This window comes from Cucurbita pepo, chromosome LG02, assembly GCF_002806865.2.
Source record: "Cucurbita pepo subsp. pepo cultivar mu-cu-16 chromosome LG02, ASM280686v2, whole genome shotgun sequence".
Taxonomy (NCBI): Eukaryota; Viridiplantae; Streptophyta; class Magnoliopsida; order Cucurbitales; family Cucurbitaceae; genus Cucurbita; species Cucurbita pepo.
Genome location: NC_036639.1, coordinates 9,223,644 through 9,248,427, shown reverse-complemented (window position 1 = coordinate 9,248,427; position 24,784 = coordinate 9,223,644). Strand labels below are relative to the sequence as shown.

Sequence of the window (24,784 nt, the reverse complement as noted above, 5' to 3'; positions counted from 1 at the left end):
CCAACTCAAACAGAGAATCCAAAAAGATAAAAACAAACCAACCTAACAAAAACAAAAGTCATGAATAATAAAAATTTGAGAATGAAAAAAAAATGAAATCTAGCCAGCTTTGAACAATTTGGGCAATTCTCCCTCCAAACTAATTTTGATTCAAACTAGTTTATTTAGCTTCATCTTGAGTTGAGGAGGCCTATAACTCATTAACATGAAATTATGTGCAGCTATTGACTCACGAATAGAACTTGTGACCTTTAAAATTGGAGAGCACTAAGAGTTATTCGTCAAATTATTAAAATTTGAAGGAGTCGATGTCCAAATTTATAGGATTCAAAACAGACATATTATTGATTCATGGCATTCCAAGTACAGAGGTTTGTAGGATAAAATGAAGAAAGGTTGAAGAAAAATGAATTAGGCACGCCTAAGAAGAAGATTGGCTATAACCAAGATGATACTACAAATATTTTCCACAGTCTTCCCGTTGCCAGACAGCGCCGATCGGTCCTTCGGCGGCTGCGTGAAGCTGTCCAGACAATCGCCGGCCTCCGTCATGGCTGCAGACGCCTTAATGTTGACGCCATTGTAGTCACCTTTCCCCAAGTCGTTCTTCCCATCCTCGATGTCGCCGGCGGCATCGTCGTACTCTTCAGCACAGGTGGCATATCGCTCCTTAAGCTTGGGATCGACTGCCTTGGACGCCAGGGACTGGGCGAGGGCACGGGTTTTAGCAACCTTGTCGTGGGCGAGGTTCAGGGTGAAGGTGGCCAACCCTTTTAGGTCTGTAGTGCCAGCAGATTTCAACACGTTAAAGCAAAAAGAAGGGTTTCTAGTTTTCTTGCAGATGGTGGAAACGATGTCGTTTTGGGAAGCTGCATGCATGGGCACCATCCCATCGAAGAACAGTACTAAAAGGACAATCGTAAAGACTGCAAGAAAACTAGAAGATGCCATTTTTTATTTTAATTTTTCTGTCTGTTTTGCTCAATTAATTCATAGGGAGGGTTTACATATTTATACGCTCACAAATATTCCTTTTAATAGCTTTCACGTTAGAATTTTAAGTAAAACGCTATTAAAAGAAAAAACTAACAAAAATAGACCAAATAAGTTAATCTTTTTTCTCTCCAAACCCAATCACAAATTTGGCTTGGTTATTATGCACCTTTTTTAGACAATACACCCTCTTCCTCACTCTCGTGTTAACTTTGACTGACTACACATGAGATTCATAACTTTACTCTCTTCTTAAACTAATAATATTTATTAATAATATTTATTTTACAAAAAAAATCAAAGTTATTAATGTAATATTGAAAACTCATGCCAAAGGATAATATTTAATAAATAACCTAAAGAATATATAGTACATGGATAGTACTAATACGTCCACAAATATTTGTTTTGCCAATATTTGTTGTTGGCATTATGAAAAGTAGTCCTTGCCGTGATTGTGCGTTTTGATGTAAGGAATGTGAGTCAATAAACTCACTTGGTTAAAATCATGGATATGGGAATCATGCATTGAGAAGTTAGTAAGTCAACAAGGTCGACTTGTTTAAAAACATGGGATGTTGAGAAGTTAGTAATCATGGAACATTTCGGGGCAATCATGACGGACACCAACCTCAGCCACAATTTTCTGCAAGTTTGTTAGAGGCAATCATGAGCTAACTCAGTTGGGGATTTTTTTGGGTCCGATAGAGGTCATGAGATAACCCAAACCATCCTTAGTCCCATAACTTAGAAGTTTTTTTTGGAGTTAGCCAACTACTACATAAAGTTTTTTTTTTTTAGGAATTATTCAAACTTTGACAAAGTTAACTAAGAGGGGTAAGTTTTTCTTAGGACTTTTTCAAGAGCTTAAGGAGTTTTTGGTGTATGTACTAATGCTAGCACTATTTTATGGTTCAAGCATGGTGTACAACGATGCCTCGAGAAAAGGATTGGGGTTGCGTGTCAGTGTTAAGGGAGAAGTGATTGTATATGGCTCCTAATAGCTTAAGAAATATGAGCGTAACTACCTAACCCTCGATTTGGAGTTAGCAACTGTGGTGTTCACGTTAAAAATATGGTAACGTTACTTGTATGGTGAAAAGGTACAGGTAGTAAAACCATAAGAGCCTCAAGTATCTTATTCGGGTAGAAAGAGTTGAACATGGAACAAAGGAGATAGTTGGAGTTTGTGAAGGATTATGATACCAAGATCATTTATCACCCATGTTAAGCTAACATAGTGTCCAATATGTTGAGTAGAAAGACAACTCACTCTGTCGAGGAACTAGTTTGGCAAATAAAGAAGAATTGGACCACATCTAGTGTTGCATCCAATTTTTTTTGCATGCCTAAACGAAGTGTCGCAAATATTTTCCAACAAATAATTGAATCGTTCGGTCTATCCATCAGTCTGGAGATGGTAACTCAATAAGATATTCGAAGTTGCCTTCAAGAACTCGAATTAATTCATCCAAAATGTCTTGAAAAATATGTTTGAAAAATAGTTGGTCAGCTAATTCGACTGAACATATCTTGGGCGTGAGTATGAACGCGACATATTTTGAGAATCAGTCGGCGATGACCTGACTTCATGTTTGCCAACCTTTGAGTGTGTGAGACACACTTTCACAAGGTCTTGTTGGCACCCGCAAAGGTTCGAGGAGTCCTCAGATCTTGTCCTTTTCAACTTTGCCTTGTTGGCAAATGAAGCATTTTTTGGTGTACTATATTATGTCATCTAACATATTTTGTCAAAAGTACCCTTCTAATCATGTAACATAGTAAAAGTAACGAAGGTTTAAACCTGTGTGCACTTAGAGAATGGAATAACTCAGGAGTTAGTCCTAAACATCTTTAAAACGAGAGATAAGATTTAAATTGTCTAGATGCTCTTAAGAACCCAGTAGGCTTCCACAATATCTAAGAATAACAAAGGTAACTTTTTCAGGTTGTTAACAATATGTATGGTGTTAATAGGGTCTCCGCTACCGTTTCCACTCCAGTACCCATACCGTCGAGTTCTTAATCCGATACTGTACTATCGAGCCAGGTATAGGTCAGCTAGAGTATTGCAATTAGGTGTCCCAACTTTGTGAAAATTGTCAAATGTCTCTTGAAGAAGACCACTTAGATGTAAAACCATTCTTGAGATGGATGCATGGGATCATGTAGGTTAATCCAATAGTTTTGGCCGGCACACAAGGGTCGCTTCCCCCAAACTCTGGTGATTTATGGTCCTGTGGGAGGGTCCACCAACTAACCTCCCATAAATGAGGTTTAGACTAGAAGACACCTTACTGTCCAATCAAAACTTTATGAAGTACTACCTCAATCCAAGGCATTGGACATTCACTACAAGAGCATAACAAGCTATATAAATATAAGAACATAAAAGGTTTTTTTACCCTAAAGATGAAATTTATCGTCCCATAAACTCACAACACCAGAATTAGGAGACCACCTCCTCGAACCCAGAGTAAGTCCATGAGTAACTAGAGAACCACATAGAACTTTAAAGCACCTCAGATGCTCAAATAGCAGTAGAGACAATGATTAAACTTATTAGAGCCCGGAGAAAAGTCCATGATACCTACCAGGATGAGGATGCCATAAGAGCCTAGGAATAGATTGCTTATTGAGTTTTTTTTTTTTTTTCTTTCTTCAGGTGTTTCTAGGTTGGAATTGAGGTGGGGAGCATTTAAGAGTTGTTTGGTCACAAAGGGGTCATTCTGAAGTGTTAGCTCATCTTCCTATTTTGTGTCTTTTGTATTTCGTTCTTTAATTGTATTCCAATGGCAATAAGTGAGAAAGCTTAGTCACAATCTATTTTCTCTCATTAAGTTTCATGAATTAGAGAATAATAAACCTTCCAATTTATTGTCTAATTATCTAATATAGCAACTTGTTGTTCAATTAAGCTCACTAGGACGAGGCTTATCCAATTCATGACTATGATTATGATTCATTTAACTCTCAAATTAAATGGTTAGCTATTTATTGGTTTCACCTTAAACCAACTTACTAACGACAACAGCCTACATCTGCCCCTAGCATATATGGCCCTTTTTGGACTTTCTCTCTCAGGTTCTCCTCAATGTTTTTAAAACGCGTCTGCTAGGGAGAGGTTTTCACATGATAAAGGGTGTTTCCTTCTCCTCCCCAATCAATATGGGATCTCGCAACTCTTCCTTCGGTCTCAGTCGTGGGTGTAATGGACGATCAGTCAAACTTAACTCATTCACATACTTGACGAAACAAAAAAAATTAGAGGTTTTAATCATCTTACCTATGAAGCCATTGACAGAGTCGATGAAGAAAGAATCCCAACTAATGATGTAACGGAAGCCGAGTTCAATTCTCCTCTTTCAGATTGCGTGTAACTGAGATCTATGAAAATAGTCGAGCTTGCTCAACCTTTATTGCTAGCTGCTTATGCATTCAAACGAGAAAAGAAGATAAGAGAGAAAAATAATTAGAGAGTTTAAAAACATAAACGAATGCATTTTTTATTTTATAAAAAAGTAAAAAGATTTCGCTAGAAGGAGAGATTGACAGACCTTGTAGTTAACAGCCACAGGCTAACCAACTGAGAGATTCCAACTAATCACTCATTTCATTTTGAATTTATTTATTTAAAATTTATTTTTATTCGTTTAGGATCATTAATTGAGGGCTAAAAGCAGCATTGGTAAGCTTCAATGAGACACCAAGATTTGAAGTGAAAGATGATGCTGGGATGACAATTGCAAAACATGGTTCGATAAAAGAAAAATGAGTAGAGGCAAGTTCATGGTACAAGAAGTGGAAGGAAGAACAACAGCTCTGGTGGAGATGTCGAGGTAATTCGGGTCCATGTAAGTAGAGACCGTGTTGACGGGCTTGCAAAGTTGATCCTGTCAGAGGCATGTCGAGGTAATTTACGACGTATTTGTGCTACACAGGATGTTCTCACCTTCAACATAATATAATAAGGCAGAAGTGTTGAAAATTGTTAGCGTCTAACTTTAGCTAGTTAAAAGGAAAGATCATGAATATATATTTCAAAAATACTATTTTTAAAAAAATAATAATAATAATGTTAGGAGAGTTATAATCAAAATGAATAATATCACATCATTGTGGAAGTAGATTGTTCCTATCGAAAAGTTCAAGAACGGAAGAGAAGTATGGTTAAAAAAAGGTTTAATTGTTCGAGGTTGAGTTGGAAAAATATTACTATAAGATTCTCTAATTTCCTCGTCGACATTGACATCAGTTGCGCTTTCCGTCGTGGTTCTTAGAGCTTAATGCTATGTGGCATAGGATTATTATGTGTATGCATACTATTTATCTAGTAATCCCAACTATATGGCAGAACAAATCTAGTCATATTATACCTTGAATAACTTTAGTATCCATAGTGAAGCAACTAGTTATATAGGTGCAAAGCAGGTCTTGAAAGACAAGCACCTCGACACATGGCCCAAAGCCTATGTGTGTGTCAAACCAGGTTCTTGCACAAATTCTTCACGTTAAGGATATTTAGTACTAAATTATAGTTTACCATATATGTCATATTTGATATTTTATTATAGGTCAAATATCTAGATATTTGTCTTATTAACGTAGGTATCTTTCCATGTTATTTCCATTTATTACTTTTTCCATATCCTTTTAATTTATTTGATTATAAATAAGATAACTTTCACACCATTTAATTTATTTTATTATAAATAAGATAACTTTCACATCATTTAGGTGTGGTGGATTAAACAAACATTCACACTTCAAAAAGGGATTAAAGCTCTTGTATCATCATATGTATGAGAATTTGGCACCTACGCATATGTATTCAAACACATTGAATGCACTTTAAGAAATCATAAGTTTTGGATCTAAATGGGTTTCAAGTTGTAAAACCCCATACAAATCAAGTTCTTTATGAAAGCAAAAAAATATCCAAATGTTGTATCCAAATCCCACGGCCAAAATGATCGGTCCGAGTTTTTGAAGGGTTAATATGTATGTATTACTAAAATTGTTAACCGCTTAGAAATATTTTTATTAATTTAGTTTTATATATATGTATATATTAATTTTGTTGATTTTGTTTATATTGGAGTATATGATTTTTATATAAGTCTGACCTTAGTTCAGTGGTAGAGCGGAGGACTATAGTGGTTGAAAAATCTCAAAGCCATCCTTAGGTTGCTATTTCAAATCCGACAGGTCAAAGTTTTTAAAATACTATTAAAACCGTTCATAATTTAGGGATATTTTTATTCATTTAGCTTTTGTCGATTTTGTTTATATTAGGGTATGAGAATATTATACAAATTCAACCTTAACTTAGTTGGTAAAATAGAGGACTGTAGTGGTTATTTGAAGAATCCCATAGCCATCTTTAGGTTGTTGGTTCCACCCATGTAAGTATAATATTTTAATATTAGTTTAAATTTTTAGGTATTTTGTTGATTGATTATATACTATGAATATAGATAATTAATTATAAGCGGTAACTTTTGAATTGATTCATTGTATATCATTTGCATGTTTTCCGATAATAATATTCATGCAGGAGAGGGTTGGGTAGGTAGTATTTGTTTTAGGTGATAGCATCACAACTTCTAGTTCAAAGGAGTTTTGAATTTATTGCACAACTAAAAGTTTATATGTGATAACAATTTAAATTTGTAGGTCATATTTTCGGGTTAAGTGGGTTTCCAATCCAACCAACCCGAACTTTTGAGTTGTTCCAAAAAATTCTCTCAACCCAACCCAACCCAACCCGACCCATGTACACCCGTAATTTATATGATTTGTGGGCTTTATGCCATAAAATCTAGTCGTTAATTGTTTTATTTTTAATAATAATTTTGATTATTTTATATGCAATTTAACACTATTATTAGAGGATAAATCTAAGGTTATTAATGTAATTTTGAACAATATATATATATATATAGTTGACAAAGAATGTTCAAGAAATAATCTAATGGGTTTATGGTATTTGGATAAAGTTTGGTGCTTAACTTGAGATTCTACCTCGGTTGGAGAGTAGAAAGAAACATTTTTTATAAAGTTGTGGAAACATCTCCCTAACAGACGCGTTTTAAAACCATGAGGCTGACGGCGGTACGTAACGAGTTAAAACGGACAATATCGGCTAGTTATGGGTTTGGACTGTTACAAATGGTATCAACGTCACACACCAGCCGGTGTGCCAGCGAGGATGTTGGGCCCCCAAGGGGGTGGATTGTGAGATATCACATCAGTTGGAAAGGGGAACCATACATTTCTTATAAGGGTGTGGAAACCCTTCTGTGTCAGCGAGGACGCTGGGTCCCAAGGGAGTGAATTGTGAGATCCTATATAGGTTAGAGAGGAGATCCAAACATTTCTTATGACAGTAGTTTTTATAGTCGATTCAATAAGTCTACCCTTATATTATTTTTAAGAATTATCAAGATTGTAAACCATTCATAAAAATGCCACAACCAAAATTCTTTGGTATCAATTGTTGTGACGGAAGCGGAGGCAAGATCGGTTAAGATCGGTCGTACTCACACACCCACAAATATAAATTAAACAAACAGACACAAAAATTTACATGGTTCGAAAGGAAGAAATTCTCTACCTCCACCGGTGATAGCCAATCAATAACCAAAGTGTTTACAAGTGTATTTCACACTCTCACACTACAAATTCTGTGATTAAAGTTCCTCCCAATTGCCTTTCGTCAAATACAAAATGACAATGACTCCACATCTTAAAGTCATGCTAGACAAACTTTTATATAAACGTAGCAATACTAATTCTCATACATGAATTAAAGCAACACTAGCATACATGAATCAAGATGATTCATGTACCAATATGAGATAATGTACCAATATGGGAGATAAACCAAATGAATCCAATAAATTCATGAATCAAAGTGGGGAATGTACCAAAAGTATTAATGAACCAAGTCTTTATGAAAATTCTCAACAATCTCTACCTTGTCAGAAGATCTTCAAGCATATAACTTATTTGGCGGCCACCAAGTCAACCAGCTACTTTTTCCATCCAATGTTAATCAATCCATGTAATTCTGGAACTTTTTACAAGCAACTATATTTGTTAACATATCTGCAAGATTATTAGCAGTTCCAATTTTCAATAAACAAATGTTTCCTTCATCAACAATTTCTATAACAAAATGAAATTGGACATCAATATGTTTGGTACAAACATAATTGATTTAGTTCTTCGACAGCTATCACAAAACACTTCTATTTATTCTTGAGAAATACCTAAGTCATTAACCAAACCATGCATCTAGGTTATTTAAAAAGCTATAGTGACTATCATATGCTCTGCTTCAATGGTAGACAATGCAACAGTAGACAACAATGTTGACCGCCAACAAATAGGTCCACTAGCCATATTTGACAGATAACCAGTAATTGATCGTTACTTATCAATCTCCACTTGTCTCTTGGAAGCAATTGACATCAACATACAAGATCAAATAGATAAACAAACCACACAATTGTCAAATTGACTATGAGTGTACTTATGCTCCACCATGAAGTGATCAAAATTCGTATACCATTGACGAGGAGATTGTTTCAGCCTATACAAAGATTTCTTCAATCTACACTACTCGAAAACTAACTCACTGTGTCATATATATTTCTTGTTCTAAATCTCCATACAAGAAAACAATTTTTATATCAAGTTAGCAAGCTCAAGATTGAGTTAGTTTGTGGTTAACAACCACGCTCTAACCAACTGAGCTATTGGAGCCCACCCATAGCTGCACACTCTAACCAATTGAGTTATTCCAGCCAATTTTTTTTGTTGATTTCCTACCTTTAATATAGCTAAAACATAAACATAGATTGATTTTTTTTAAAATTTTTTTTTAAAAAAAAGAGTTCAATATAGCTAAAACATAAACATAGATTGATTTTTTTTTAAATTTTTTTTTAAAAAAAAGAGTTCAATAAAATCACTACAAAGAGGGTTTGAACCTCAAACCTTGTAGTTAAGGCCACATACTCTAACCAACTAAGCTATTCTAGCCAACTGGAAAATTGGTCTTTTTATTTGAAGTATATAAGTATAACTAATTGCCAAGGATTTGTCTTAATACTGAAAGAATCTGTTATTTGAGTTATGTTTATTGTTTGATTTAATTGATTGCAAAAGCAATATGTTAAGCATCAACGAGACATTGAGAGTTGAAGTGAAAGATGATACTGGAATAACACAACAGAGGCGAGTTCATGGTAGAAGAAGGCCTTGAGTTTCAAAAGAAGGAAGAACAAGAGGTAATACAACAACTCAGGTGGAGATGCTAGTTGATTTGCGTTATTCGGGCGTATGTAAGCCGAGACCGAGTTGAGGGTTTTGCAAAGTTCATCGCGTGACACACTAGCTCTTAAAGCATCTAATTTACCACCACGGCAACAAGAAGAATCCAAGATAGCTTACCATGTCTATTAATAGTCGTGAACAATGACCATTTTCAATTTTTTGTAGTACAACTTAGTGATGTCAAGCTTGTCTCAATTTCGTTAGTGCCTTATCGGGTGTAGAAATAGTTAGGGATCTCTAGACAAGACCTTAGTTCCATAAACTCGTCACAAGTGCTATGAGGTAAACTCGATAGTTAGTCAACACACGAAGTTGCTCCCCCACTTCAGTGTGATGTTATGGTCTTGTGGAGGGGTTGCTAGCTAAGCTTTCACATATGATATTCAGGTCTCATGACGTCATATCGTGTTTCATGTCAACAGGTTTGTTGAGGTTGCTCCTCTTCAACTTAGGATACCAATGATTTACTTCCTAATCAATATAAGCGGCTAAATAAGAAGATCATACAAGTTGGTTTACCGCAAAACTCAGTTAGGTCGTTCAGGTGATTGTGCGACACTAGGTTAGGTGAACAACCTCCAAACCTTTATTGGGTTTGTAATATACATGAAAACTGACTTAGGAACTTCTAGACCTTCCGGAAGCTTAGATAGGTGTTGGAGCATTAGGTGTATGAACTTATGCATGAACTTCCTAAAGTCCATATTAAAGCTCATGGTAACTAACTAGGTCATGGATGTTTAAAAGCCTATAGAGGTAGGCTACTTACCAACTATTTTTATGTTCACCACTAGATAGTTGATCTAGTTGACGTGGGAAGCATTCTGGAGTTGTGGTCCAGAGTCGGTTCTTTTGGTATTTCGGCTATAGTTTGTTGGGTGTCTCCTACCTTGGTCCCGATTTTATATTAATACTCAAACAATAGTAAATATATTTGATTTTATCTTTTAATGTTCTGTTATTTTTAAATTTTCAAAAAAAAAAAAATTATCGTACTTTTCAATGTCAATTTGTTAGCCTATGTTGATTCGTGATTTGGAAGTTCGAAAATTGGGTCGTGGCATCAAATTAGTGACCTAAATGGCAAATGTGTATCTTAAATGCTGAAATAGTAACAAATATATGAATAATAGAGTAACTCAATCAGTAGTCACATTTTGAATTCATTAATATAGCCTAACAAGATCGATCAAATAATTAATTTAGCTTCAATACGTAGGTATCATTGGTTGCAAAACCACAAGAGACCAAAANAAAAAAAAAAAAAAAAAAAAAAAAAAAAAAAAAAAAAAAAAAACGTAAAAACTAAATTAATAATAAAAAAACAGAAAAAAATTGCATAATACAAACAATTTAGCTCATAAATTTTATCCTATAATTATAAACCAACTCAAAATGGTTGGCCAAAATTACAGCACCATGTATCTAAACATCTATACAAACCAGAGCTCGGCTTTCAATCTAAACCAGTGAGACGCTGACCTGAGAAGGTGAATTCAAGGGAACACTACCAGCACAGCCAACAAATGCAAGCTCCATTTAAGAGGAATATGGGACTACTGCAATGAGAGAAACTGTCATTGTTTCTTGGTGTGCTCGACCGGGAACTTTTCTTCTGCTTCTCGTTTCCAGAAGTAGTTTGATGCTTCTATCCACTGTGGATGAACCAGAAACTTCTGCTCCTTCACCGCCCAACGTGACTTCTCCGTTCCAGCATCTGTTGAGACTATATGTGTCACAGATGCGTCGAGTTCAGTTGAGCATGTGCCTCCCAACTTCTCAACCATTTTCCAGAGGTGATGGTTGTCAGCCTGAAATTTGGTAGGGAACACTCGGCTGAAGACAACCTTGCATCCCTCCAGGACTTTGCTCCGAACAGTCTTTAATACCTGTTGAATTGAAGACAATATTATGTCCATGACATAAATGTAATAATATTCTCGATACTCATTTCCTTCTCATGTGAATTGACGAATATATTTGATATTTTTCTAAATTTACAAATCTATTAGACATAAAATTCAACTATTACTAAAACTTGAAACTTCCAGTTTTGAGTCTAATAGATAAATAAATTTTGAAATAGTCAAATAGGTGCTAATTTTGAAATAGTCAAATAGGTTAAGCACTTGGGAGATGGTTTAGGAATTACTATACATAATTAAAAGTTCACAGACTTGTTACAAAATTGAAAGTTTAGGTGCAACGGCCTAAGCCTACCACTAGCAAATATTGTCCGCTTTAGGCTTTCCAATTTCGGGCTTCCCTTAAGGTTTTTAAAATGCGTCAGCTAGGAAGGGGTTTCCACACCCTAATAAAGGATGCTTCGTTCTCCTCTCCAATCGATGTGGGATATCACAATCCACCCCCCTTCCGGGCCCAGCGTTGGCAGTCGTTCCCTTCTTCAATCAATGTGGGATCCCCCAATCCACCCCCTTTGGGGCCCAGCGTTCTTGCTGGCACACAGCCTTGTGTCCACACCCCGTTAGGGCTCAGCCTCCTCGTTAGCACATAGCCCGGTGTCTGGCTTTGATACCATTTGTAACGGCTCAAGCCCACCGCTAGCAGATATTGTCCTCTTTGGGCTTTTCCCTTCGGGTTTCCCCTCAAGGTTTTAAAACGCATCTGCTAGGGAGAGGTTTCCACACCTTTATAAAGGATGCTTCGTTCTCCTCTCCAATTGACGTGGGATCTCACATTAAAGATCTATTAGACCTAAAACTTGACACTTCAACCATGTTTATTTGTGAACTAATAATAAAAATGTCATAAGCTTATTGAATATTTCAATTTGATCGAGTAAAAGATAGAAATGTAGGGATGAACGAGAAATTCCAGCCATCACAAGAAGCACAACAGATCTCTAAACTTTTAGAGGAAACAAACTTTTACCTGCCTCACATCTCTGTCTACCAAATCTTCAGAGATTTCCTGCAGAAGAAATCCTAGCAGTGAGATTGAGGCAAAAAAGATCGAAAACAAAAATGTAAGAATAGAGGGAAAGGGAATACATTAAAGAATATATTATGAACTTGCTTGAGAACTTTGAGAATGGTCGCCAGTGCCCCATCAGTTTCACTCTCGTCACTCTTCAACTCAGATAGAGATTTACAGTTGAACCCAAATTGGTGACAACTTGAAGCAAAAAAATGATATCTCTCCATCAATATCAAGTTTTCTTTATGCTTTGTCCAGGCCTATCATAACAATTGACAATGTTTAGCTCCATATTTATGAGTAGGTAGTTCAGCAACCCAAAGATGACGAAATCAATGTTCCAAGCTCCGAAAAAAGTACCCCAATTCAACATCAATATCTAAGACAGAATCACAAAGAACAGAAAACCAGGCTTGTGAGATTTCTGCTTGAGGAACTAAGACAATATCACTAAGTAAGCATTTACAAGCAATCCCATTACAAGATTCTATCCTATTGTTTAATGGAACTACATTACACTAAGAAAATCCACAGGAGTAATGGAAGGAGATTCCTCAAGAAAAAAATAAAGGGGACAAAAACATAAAGAAGAAAGAGAACTTGAGATTACACACAACATCTAACTAAAATAAGTATAAACGAACAGGTCAATAAAAATGAGCCGAAATGTTGCCTTAAGTAGAGTATTTTCGTATTTTTTTTAGGATGTTAAATTTATCGGGCCCTTTCAATGTATGAAGGGAATCCCACGGTCACATACTCGTTCAATGATGATAAATAGGCAGGACCAACAGATCAACCGTATAAAAATATAGCTAATTCTAGATACACTTACATTTTCAGTATCATCGAGGATCAGAACAGCACTTTCATGACCCAGCACCACATCAAGACCCTTTTGATGTTTTTGAGTGCCATCATCCCGAGAAATAACTTTAGAACTAAAATACTCCCTCTTGGGGTCCAACAACTTTGCCATTTCATATGCATATGCTCGTTCCCCCATAGTGTATATATACATCTCAAATAATTGACTAGCTTCTTTCAGAAACGTATGGACAAATGGCCTCAATTTTGTCATGGTATGCACGGAATGCAACAGGAAAAGGCTGCCTTTCGTGACATCTATCCGAAGTTTTATCACATAGCATAAAAGATAAATGGAGTAACCAACATCAGAAATTTGTAGGAATGTTAGACGATTAAGCCAACTTTATAAAATTAATTATAAGACATTATATAAGAAATCAAGATTAAATAAAATAAGCACTATTTCAAAGTTATGACAATTAATGATTTAAAAAATTAAATCAATAAATAACAAAACTATGCTGTTTGCTTTCATGGTAATAGGGACCAAGGGAAAATATAGTTAATTGAAAGTAAGAAGGCTTGAGATGCACATTACAAAATTATGAAAATTATGTCAGTCTCCTCATCTTAAAATAGGCCACTGAAACCCAACTCTCAACAGATCTCTCAAAAACTTCTCTAAGTCAGAGTAGAAAGATGCAGAGATAGCCTCATGAGTCATGCCTAAGAGTGCTTATACTGATTGATTCAATCAGTTATTGTTATTATTATTGTTATTGTTGTTATTATTATTATTAATATTATTCATGAAAAACCAAATTTTATTGAGGAAAAAAAAAAAGGAGAGAATACAAGGGCATAAAAGAAACAAGCCCACAAAAGCGAATTCAATGAAGTAAAATATGACACAGTAATTATGAAGTCCAAAGAGAATCATAGAACTTGCAAGGGGCCAAACATCACTCGATCCCCTTGCATCAATTTTAGTTTTTAATTAAACAGAGAAATGAGTAGCACAAGAATGCAATAAACTGACCCAAGTTTGAATTTGTTAGACCTCCAATTACCTTGGTGATTAGAACATTCAGTTAAACAAGGGAATTCATTTCCTTGGTGATTAGAACATTCAGTTAAACCGTTTTATTTGTATTTAAATTTGAATAGGAAGTTAGAAAGGTGGTTGTAATTTCCCCGGGCAATTATGAGATTCCGAATGAGAGCGATCCTGAGTAAAGGACGGGTACATGAATGAACCAAGACCACATCCGAATGAGAGCGATTCTAAGGATAGGACAACTAAGAAAGACTTAAAATAATTGAAGTCACTACCTGAGAACAAAACATGCTAGAACTCGTGTTGTTCTGTGGGGATAGGCCATATGACTACGTCGCAGAGGATGTAGGGGAATGTCGGGGCCATCAGATGCCAAATCTAAATTTCAAATCCTAGACATGGATGGTCACAAAATAAAGTTCTACTTACAGTAGTTTGAACCATGGTTTCATTATTAATGTTTAACTTGCACTAAATGAACTTTGATGGACACGTAGAGTTTTCCCAATGCAACTTGACTTCAACTTTGACACGACTTTACTTCATTTAATATAACTTAAGTTTAACTTCGGTTTGACATAAATGAAGCCGAGTCCATTTAATGCAACTTTATTTTGTTTTAAACTTGGACACAAACACAGTACACTTTCAGCATCTTCTTTGAAATCTATGTGACATGAGAAAGACTCTTCAGCTAGTGCGGTTTGTTGTCTATGCTATAGGGAGGAGATTTTGAACCACCTCTTTCTTAATTGTCCTTTTGCATATAAAGGGCGGTGTTTGTTTTAAATAGCATGTGGTTGGATATTTGCCTCCCTAGTAAGGCGGATGAGTGGACGACAGACAAGTTGGAACCTCAAAGGCAAGGTCCTTCGAAATTGTGCAGTTACAACTCTCGTTTGGCTTACTTATTTGGAAAGAATGAAACCGATGAATATTTGAAGATAAGTCTGTTTCTTTTCGTTCTTTTGCGATAATGTACATCATTTAGCTTCTTGGTGGCGTTCAGACCATACCAAATTATTGTGTAATTATAGCCACCTTTTGATCATGACAGATTAGAGGGCATTTCTTCTCTTTTGGGGAGGTTACCTCTACCCCTTCCTTTTGGGTGTAACTTCTTCTCTTTGGTATTTATATGTATCTGCATTTCTTACAAGAACAACAACAAAAAACAAAACAAACAAAAAATTATTATTAAACTATGTGCTCCAAATTTGTCCATGCCGAACTTAAAAGTTTTAATTTTAAATAAAAGAAGACTGTTTGCTAACCTACAACTGTAACTGCTCAAGGTGCTAATAATTTAAGAAAGAAAGTACAAAAGCTCGGGACTTGGGGAATATACTGAGATGTTTCTTATTAAAACAAACAAAAGAAAAGAGCAGGGGTGACAGCAAAATCACTATGGAAAAGAAACAAAAGTAAAAACAATATGAAGTTACTTTAGAAAATAAAACTATGCACGGATGAGAGGACAGTGTACCTTCTAGCGAATCCGTTTGATTCCTTAAATAATCCTCTTCAGGTGTCAAATGCCCCAGCTGAGTTGAATTTAACAGTGTGTGATCTAGATCAAGAACCAGGATAAGCTTTTTATGCTGCAACAAGTTCTTCATGTCTATGTTACGAAGCCGGTTAATTTCATCATTATTAAGCCTGAGTCCCTACAAGATTCTCAGAAGGGTCATATAGTTAGCACATAGTTTGATCCACTGGCAATTACAAGTTATTATTACTTCTCCAGTCATAGTAAATTAAACTCCATAGGTTTCAATTTTTTCAACAGTGAATGAATGTAACTGAAGTTAAAATAATATCAACAGAACATCTCAAACTACATAGGAAAATTCACCGCTTGCTTCTTTTAAAAAAGAAACTGACAATATATTGATCAAAGAGGCATATACAAACGAAGGGGAATGAGATATCCCCACAAAGCCAAAGGGTCACGGGATCAATTCACTATTTTCCAGCAGAAAGTTGATCAAACAGGATTGAGGGTTCCATTAACTGGAAATCGTGTAAAGGAAAATACAAAACTTATGTAGTATCTGAATGTCTCAGACAGACTAGAAAGCGGAGTCACAAATATAAGGTTGGATGGTTGAAAGGTGGAAATGAAACAAATTATTTCCTTGATTTATGTCCCACGGAGGGAAATGTCTAACATACAAACATGTATGCCAGAACCATAGCTGAACAAAAAAGGAATAGTAAATCTGCGTAACCAGACAGATTCTCAAGAGTTGTAAAAATCAATGAACTCGAACAAGATAAAAATATTGGACAATCATAAAAGATATCCTTAAGCTCCAGTGATTTTTGGTCCCTCATCATGTTCTATATTTCCCTCAATGGAACATACATCCATGACCCACCAGCTTAGTGACTGCAATACATAAAATCATTGCCATGGTTCCAAAACAAACGCTATATAGCACAAGTTAAGGAAATCAACAAGCCCTTCATGAAAGGTAGACAAAAACTTGATGCAATCCCAATAGGCTATAGCAAATGAGGCAGTAGAGGAGGAGATAACAAAAAGTAAGCAAGGGTGGATTTTCAAAATAGACCTTGATAAAGCCTACAATGCAATGGATTGTAGATTTTGAATAGTGTTCTCTAAGAAAGGGTTTTTTTCAATGATGGAGAAGATGGATGAGTTTTGTATTATCAGCACAGCCCTTTTTTTTTCTGTTCATAATGCAAAACCAAAAGGAAAATTTGCCCTGGAGAAGATGGCTGAGTTATATATTTATCAGTACAGCTCTTTTTTCCTGTTCATAATGCAAAACCACAAATAAAATTAAAAGCTTGACATCATTTCTCATTTCTCATTCCTCTTCTAAATGGATCCCATTTTGTAAACTAGCCTTCTGAGTTCCTTCCAGCCATTCTATACATGGTAACAAAGAATAGAAGATAATTATGCATCCAAATAAAGAAATTATACCTTATGTATATACCCAAATGTCACGCCAGATTCCTCATCCAACCTCTGCCCACAGATGATACACATGTTTCCAAACGAACCAGGATGACTGCATAATTGCTGCTTTGATAATACTTCTGCATTGATTGTTGTTTTCAAAACAGCAGAATTCAGAAAATAGAGAGAAAAGAAAACAATGCAGAGATACAAGGGAACAAATACTCATGAAGGCTTTTATATCTCAAGTATAAGTTATAATTACATGGAATTGAATGGGACACGATAGTAGAGGAAGAAAGGAGCCAAAACGAGGGATATATGGTGAGCAGAGGACTGATGGGCTGAAATAGTTCATGAATTCAGATACTGCGAAATTGATGCATACCATTTAGCATCCCTGTTATTCCTAGTTCTCGAATAACCAAGAATCTAAAATGACTATTTTCATTTAGACCAAAGATCATTCACCGCTACCATATGGAAGAATAACTCCCATCCTATGTTAAGATAAAGCCAGAGGAAGTACTCAGGCCCATTTTCTTACAATCCAGTCAGGCACCACTCCTAAAATCAGAAAAATCTAACTTGGAGGCACCTGAATAGGTCCCATTTTCTCTTTAATGTGTAGTGAAGTTTGATGTCTGATGAAATTGGATTTTTATTAAAGGTAACAAAGTCAACTTTTTCCGTGTCTAGAAAAGACAGTGTGCCTCTGAATCTATGTATTCTAAGAATGTGGTTGGCAATATGCTGAACTCCTGGGAATGAGGGGTTTATCGAATGAAAGCGGATGCTGATCACTTTATCAAAATTCCGTACATGATAAAGAGTAAATAGACCAACTCAGGCACCTCCAAGTTAGATTTTTCTGATTAGTGGCGCCCAGACTGGGGCTGAGTACTTTTTTATGTGATTACGCTTCTAGTTACAGGGATGTAGGTTTCTTTCCCCTCGCTTTCAATTTTATATTTTATATGGAATACTTCCTTACCCGAAAATACTAATAAGTTGGTATTTATAGATATATAGATCATTTGGAGACAACATGATATGGTTTTTAGAGAAGCTCATACAATTCAAATAAAAGAGGGATAAAGAAAGGTGACAAACTTCCAATCAGATTCAAATACAAGAAGGGAAGAGAAGGCAACCACCAAAAACACGATATGCGACGGAAGAGTCCAAAGGGAAAAGCTCTACAAATATAGAGAGAGGATGGGGAAAATGGACTGATTCAACAAGTACATCATATACATAGTTGTCTAAGAAGTGAGGAAGTGGTTAAGTATACTACAGGTGGCAGCACAAATTAGCTACATTGAAAGTAAAGAGTTAGACAGTAAAAGAGGCACAACAAAAGGAGTAGGAACAGTTCAATTTACCTGAACTATGCTCTTCAACTCCATACAGAATATCCTCCCCTGAGTTTTCCAGCTTCTCCACCTTGTGACGTTTTATCCTAAAAAAATAAATGAATTGAATGAAAGAAAAAATCACATGTTAACTTTTGATAAAATGAAGATAAATTACCGCAATTTAGTTATATCATATATGGTTCTAACTTATAACAAATCCTACAAACCCTCGTTATTATGTATAGAAATGATAGTCGCCACTTGCCACAACTCAATGTTGGTATTCATGCAAAAGGAAAAGAATACATTCTTCTTCTTCTTGTAACTTGGTTTCTTAAAATTTCTACTTAAAAAAACGAAGTTTGAAATTCGAAGCTTAAAATCTTTAAATTGTTATAGACTAGCACAAGAAAGCCAGATGGGAAATCTGTAATGTTAAACCAATCCTTATGAAAGACCGTCCAGAAATTAAAAACAGAAATCCATTACTCTTAAAACATAATAACTCCTATTTTCCTATTTTTCACCATATGAGGATTTAAAAGAGAACCAGACAACCTATAAATACTTCCCATTTGAACTCAACATTAAAGTATTGAACACATTAGATTAACCAAAAACTATAATTCCAAAAAAACACTAAACCAGTGTCTTCAGATATTATTAACTTCAAAGATCAATGGAAATTTATTAATTTCAAAAAAACTAGAAGTACCTCTCAGTTTCAACATTATTATGACCCTCAGCCTTTTCATTCGGCGATGAGTCAGAGGAATGAGAATCCAGAGCTACATCAAGAAATGCAGCAAAATCGTCACTGCTCGATGAATGAGCCGGAGAATTAGTCACAAGGCTCATCTGAAATATCCACCAAGAAAAAAAAAACCCTTAGGAGATTGTAGCATAAATATGCAAATCCAAGAATAGAAAACATTAGGGAAAATTCAGAAAGGAAACAACCCAAACAAAATACATTATGCATGTAGTTTTATGTATCATTTATAAGTGGAAAGAAAAATACAAAATAAATAGCTCCTTCATGTGTAAAGAAGATGGACAAAGACAGAAGAATTCTACGATAACATCATCTTCATCTCCCAAAATAAGCTGACTTTAGTTAGTAGGTTACGGTACTTATTAGTTTTAATCATTTCCAATAAATTTGTGCATACCTCGACTAATTTCACAAAGCAACCACCGAAGCCTAGAACATTCGGGGTTCAAAAATCATAAAATATATAAAACTCTACATAAATTTCTACCATAAACTTATAACCTCAAACGAAACTGAAACATACCACTCCATCCAGTCTTCTCTTTCACGCATGAACTGTTATTATTGCTGGCATGCATTAATACAGTTACTAACGAGTGTTTTATTCGGGGTTAAATTAAACATTTTGCATTCTCACAAAACTTATATTATGTTACAAGGACATGAATTTGGAAGAAGATTTTAGACTCTTTTCCTTTTTGGATTTTTTCTTGAGTTGGGAAGACTCTTCACATGCGCTAACTTGAAATTTAATAGACCAGAAATTCATCCTCTGTCATCTTCAAGCTGAAAGAAAAGAGAACATATTCAAAATCAAAAGATGAAGGAATTGCTTAACATAAAATGCACCATAACCATTTGGCTAACAAAGACCCACTACAACACCTCAGCTTACCAATGCCTAAACCCCCTAGCTCCCTGACCTTGACACCACCTCCCACCTACCCAAATGAAACCCACCTCCTTCCTCCACGTCCTCCCATAAAAAGCCCCTCATCGTCTTCTCCAACTTATTGCACACTGCAATAGGGACCTTAAAAACAGAAAGGAAGTAGATAAGGATGCCACTCATGACAGATTGAATCAGAGTAAGTCACCCCCATAGGAAAGAATGCCTTATTCCAAGAGGCCAACGTATGATCATTTCCCTCTTGTTCTGAGTTTGTGCTCGTTTAAATGGGCCCCACAATTTTAGAATATTTGGCTTGAAGCTCCAAATTTCAAGGAAAAGGTGGAGAGTTGGTAAGCTGAACAAAATCTGAATAGTTGGGTGGTTATAAGTTTATGGAGAAGCTTAAAGGGTTGAGGTCTTGTTTAGTGGCATGGAACAAAGAAACCTTAGGGAATGTGATATGAAAAATAGAACTTCATTGCTTAGATTGCTCAAATTGATAATAAGGAGGAACAAGGAAGGATGTCCCCAAAGCAAAAAAAAAAAAATGATAAGAGTTAGACTGAAAGCGGTCCCTGCCGAATTTAAATGAGGAACATATCCAGAACCAAAAGATGCAAAATTAGATGGTTAAATGAGGGGCATGAAAACACTCCCTTTTATCACAAATGGGTTTCATCTTGGCGGAATAGAGCCTTTACCTCTGCCCTCGAAAGTGACTTTGGAAGACTTCTAGCTATGGATAGAGAAATAGAAGATGAGCTTATTGACTTCAACTAGAAGTTATATACAGCAGATAATGGTCTTCGGTTTATGATGGACAGCATACTTGGGCTCTGCTAGATGATCATAGAAGCTCAAGGCTAGAAAGACCTTTTGAAGAGGATAAATTTTCAAAGCTGTCAAAGACTTGGGCAGCCTCAAATCCCCTGGCCCTCATGGGATGATTGGAGAGTTTTATGAAAAGTTTTGGAACATTTCGATACTACCCAAGAATTTTTTTCATACTCATGTCATCAATAGGTGCACAAATGAAACCTATGTTTGCTTAATCCCCAAGAAGAAGAAACTCTCAGAGACAATTATTTTTGGCCAATTAGTTTGATTTCCGCCTCGTATAAGATTATGGTTGAGAAGCTTGCTAAAAAAGTGTTGCTTTCCACAATCAGTATTGTAGCCCCTTATTCAAGAAAGGCAAATCTTGATGCTATCTTAGTGGCTTCCGAGATTGTTGAAGCCTAGAATGTGCCCAAGAAAAGTGGTTTCCACCTGAAGCTTGATCTAGAGAAAGCGTATGATAAGGTGGACGGTAGATTCCTTGTGACTTTGGAGTTGAAAGGTTTTGGATGGCTTTGGAGGAAGTGGATAAGAGGGAGTCTGAAGACCACAAACTCTTATATTTTGATTAATGGTATACCGAGAGGAAAGTTTTTGGCTACAAGAGGTATTGTATTAGGCTGGAGATTTTCAACATTTGTGGGTTGGTTCACGGTGAGTACGCTTCTTGGGCTTGGAGCTTTATAGTTGCTTGGAATTTGAAAAGTAAAACCAAGGTAGTTGGAAGTTGAGCCTTTAAAGCTCTTTTGCAGCAATGTGGAAGGAAAGGAATGCTTGAGCTTTTGAAGATAAGTCCTTTATGTCTTGATTTCTTTTGTAATTTGGTACAAAATACAGCTTCCTGGTGGATTTCTTTACATGCAAACTTATTTGTAATTACATTTCAATGATTATAAATTATTGGAAGGCTCTCTTTGTATAGGATTTTGGGAGTCTCTCTACCCCCGACCCTTAGGTTGTTCTTGTTCTTTTGGTGGAATATATTCCCTCTTTGGTTCTTGTAATAAATAAAAAATTACCCAAGATCATCTCTTACATCTATTAATCTTGAGGTCCAAAATCACTTCAAAGGAAAACAACCTATTCAAGTTCACAAAAGAGCGTTCCTTCCCCAAACAAAACAAGAGGGAATCATTAGCAAATTGAAGACGAAAAAGGAAAACTGACTCCCTCCCTACCTGAAAACGATCAACGCAACCCTTTTCCATACTAGTTGACACCAACCTGTTTGAGAACATCCACAGCTAGAATGACGAGAAAGGAGAAAGGGAATCTCCTTGCCTAAGTCACCTAGTAGCCCTAGTCCCTAGGTTTTCCATTAAGAAGGATGGAGAAATTAATCTTCTTGAACAACTCTACATCTAAGTTCTCCCTTTGAAGCCAAAGTCATTCTTTCTTACCAAGGGTCGTGTCCAAGAACTCTCAATCAACATGATCAAATGCCTTCTCAAAATCAATTTTGAAAATCATTCTTTTCCCTTCTCTATGGTCCTCAATTGCGTCATTGGCTATGAGCACTTGGTCTAGGATTTGCGCCCCAGCTACAAAAGCACCTTGAGAAATAGGGATAGTACTAGGAAGGATTTTCCTGAAACAGTTAGCTACAATGGCAATGTTCTTATAGATACTCATGACAAGACTACTAGGTCGGAAGTCCTTGACTATAGAGACTGTCTCCTTTTCGGAACAAGACACACGTCTCATCCGTAGGAAGAATCAATTACCACCCCCCACATAAAATTCATAGAAGAATCAACCACATTCTTGCATAAAATTCATATTAGAACCACTCTTCCCTAATCATTTTTACCCAAGGCCTCAAATTGTGCATCGACCCTTGATAATTTGTACTCAAGTCTCCATGACAAGTGGACTTTCACTATTTATACCAAGACCAGAAATACTTGCCTCAAGACTCATCATATCAACCGTCGACAATTTATACTTGAGGCCTCAACACCCAGTAGTGACACCATCCCTCAATCATTAACACCAAGGCCTTAATATTCACTTACTTTCCTTAAAACAATACCAACCATCAATCATTTATACTTGAGGTCATGATATTCTCCATACTCTGCTTTATCACAAACGCAAGGTCTTCTGACCCTTTTCACTTACCAGCTTGACAATTGCCCATATATGCACATCCTATACATGCTTTTTAGACCTGCTGCTCACGCTTTAAAACACAATCATCATGCTTAGTTTCAACATCACACCATGTTTAAGATCACAAGAGCGTAACTCAACATGACACATCAAAACACAATCCATTCAATACAGCATTCAATTCAATCACTTATATCAAACAAAGCATGCACCATACAAAACATACAAGGATACCAAAGCATATAGCAAATGGACTCCACAAATTCAAATTACTTACAACACGTCCTACGGCGCTTCTTCGTTGTTCTATCAATTCCTGAAACAATAAAGGAAAATGTTTGGAGTTAGAATTTGGTTCGAAATCTTTAATTGAAAATGCAAAGGTATTTAAGAAGGCTTACCAACTAGTTTTCACCCAATGTTGACTTTAAACCTTAACTTGATTAGTTCAAACCTAAATACAGAAGAGTTTCAAGAGTTAAAGCCTGATTTACAGCACTTAAGGGTTTAGAATGAGTCATATCCACTAATTCTTACCGAAAAAGCTCGGCACATTGCTGGTTTTTGTTCGAATGGGTACGTCTTCACAGATCATACTTCTGTTGACTACGGTTAATCCGATTAGAGGCTATTCGGAGCATGGGTCACAAAACTAGCGATTTGGAGTCCTTAGAGGGTGGTCTTCGATGCTATTCACGGCGTCGTGAGTTGGGTTGATGCAAAAAAATTGCCGCAGCTTCTTGGGTAGTCACCTTCAGGAGTCAATTGCGTCGTGGCTTCCGCTGAACGTGGAGTAGATCGCCACCGCAGTGGAAAACGCAAGTCGCCAGGGAGGAGCTAGAACAGTCCGGGGAAACCCTCGCCGTCGCTCGAAACCGGCGCTACCGAATTCGCTTCAAGGTCATGCGCCGCCGCCGCGAGTGCACTGCCGCTTAAGGTCTGATTTGTTGCTGTGCGTGGCTCGCAGAACTCGTGGGTCGTTTGTCACCCGGTCGCCCAGTCGCCCAAGAACGCACTGCCACTACTGAAACTGTCGCTCAGCTCGCTGTTTTCCGATAGCCTACGTCGTGGGAGAAGAAGGCTAGAATAATCACTCTTGTTATTGGCATAATTGATTTACTTCTAGATTATTTTTCTACTACTCAGTGCTTGAAGGATGGTTTGTTGAGCATATATGATCATATGCATGATAGACCGTACATTAACTCAAGCGATTGAACGTGTAATTCTCCTTGTACAGAATAATCAGTAGAAATGGATTAAGACTAGGATGAGAGTGTCAATTTAGTTAGACTATGACCTAGGATGAAAGGTAGATTGAGTGCATTAAAATCTTGAGAGATGATCAAAGGGTGTGGCCTAGTGCTTTTGGCCAATGTCAAGACTGCCAAACTACCTTAGAAATCTCGAAGAGCACCACGACAACCCTGGAAAATAAAGGTAACTTTTTGGGCTGATAACCGTTGGTACAATGTATGCAGAGCTTCCACATTACTTTCAACTTTGGTATAGTATCATTGAGCTAAGATATGAGGCTAGTTAGGAACGTGCTTCTTGATAGTTTTGTTGGATTACCCTACAAGGTAGATCCATTCTATAGGTGGGCGTTAATCATACAGGTAGTCAGTGAAGTTGGCACTTACAGGGGGTAGCACCCCCGATCTGGGTGACTACGAGCAAGCTAGCATTCACCATGTTGTCCCCACCTATTAGAGAGAGTTCTTTGAGGTAGTGCCTC

The 24,784-nt window shown here is 36.5% G+C and overlaps 2 protein-coding genes across 2 annotated transcripts; both read right to left on the bottom strand.

Moving 5' to 3' along the window:
• Positions 1–411: 411 nt before the first annotated feature.
• LOC111788430 (pectinesterase inhibitor-like) lies at positions 412–951 on the bottom strand. The gene has a single exon (XM_023668767.1). It carries the CDS (start codon positions 949–951, stop codon positions 412–414), a length of 540 nt encoding a protein of 179 aa, XP_023524535.1.
• A 9,576-nt stretch (positions 952–10,527) lies between these two features.
• Positions 10,528–24,212, bottom strand: LOC111789337 (RNA polymerase II C-terminal domain phosphatase-like 4). The gene is made up of 11 exons (XM_023670070.1): positions 23,584–24,212; positions 23,448–23,500; positions 23,324–23,362; positions 19,146–19,288; positions 18,458–18,534; positions 17,097–17,212; positions 15,627–15,807; positions 13,109–13,398; positions 12,348–12,533; positions 12,229–12,267; positions 10,528–11,225 (listed from the first exon to the last, which is right to left on the bottom strand). The coding sequence occupies exons 4-11, from the start codon at positions 19,286–19,288 to the stop codon at positions 10,914–10,916; spliced, it is 1,344 nt and encodes a 447-aa protein (XP_023525838.1). The 5' UTR covers positions 23,324–23,362; positions 23,448–23,500; positions 23,584–24,212; the 3' UTR covers positions 10,528–10,913.
• Between the last annotated feature and the right edge of the window lie 572 nt (positions 24,213–24,784).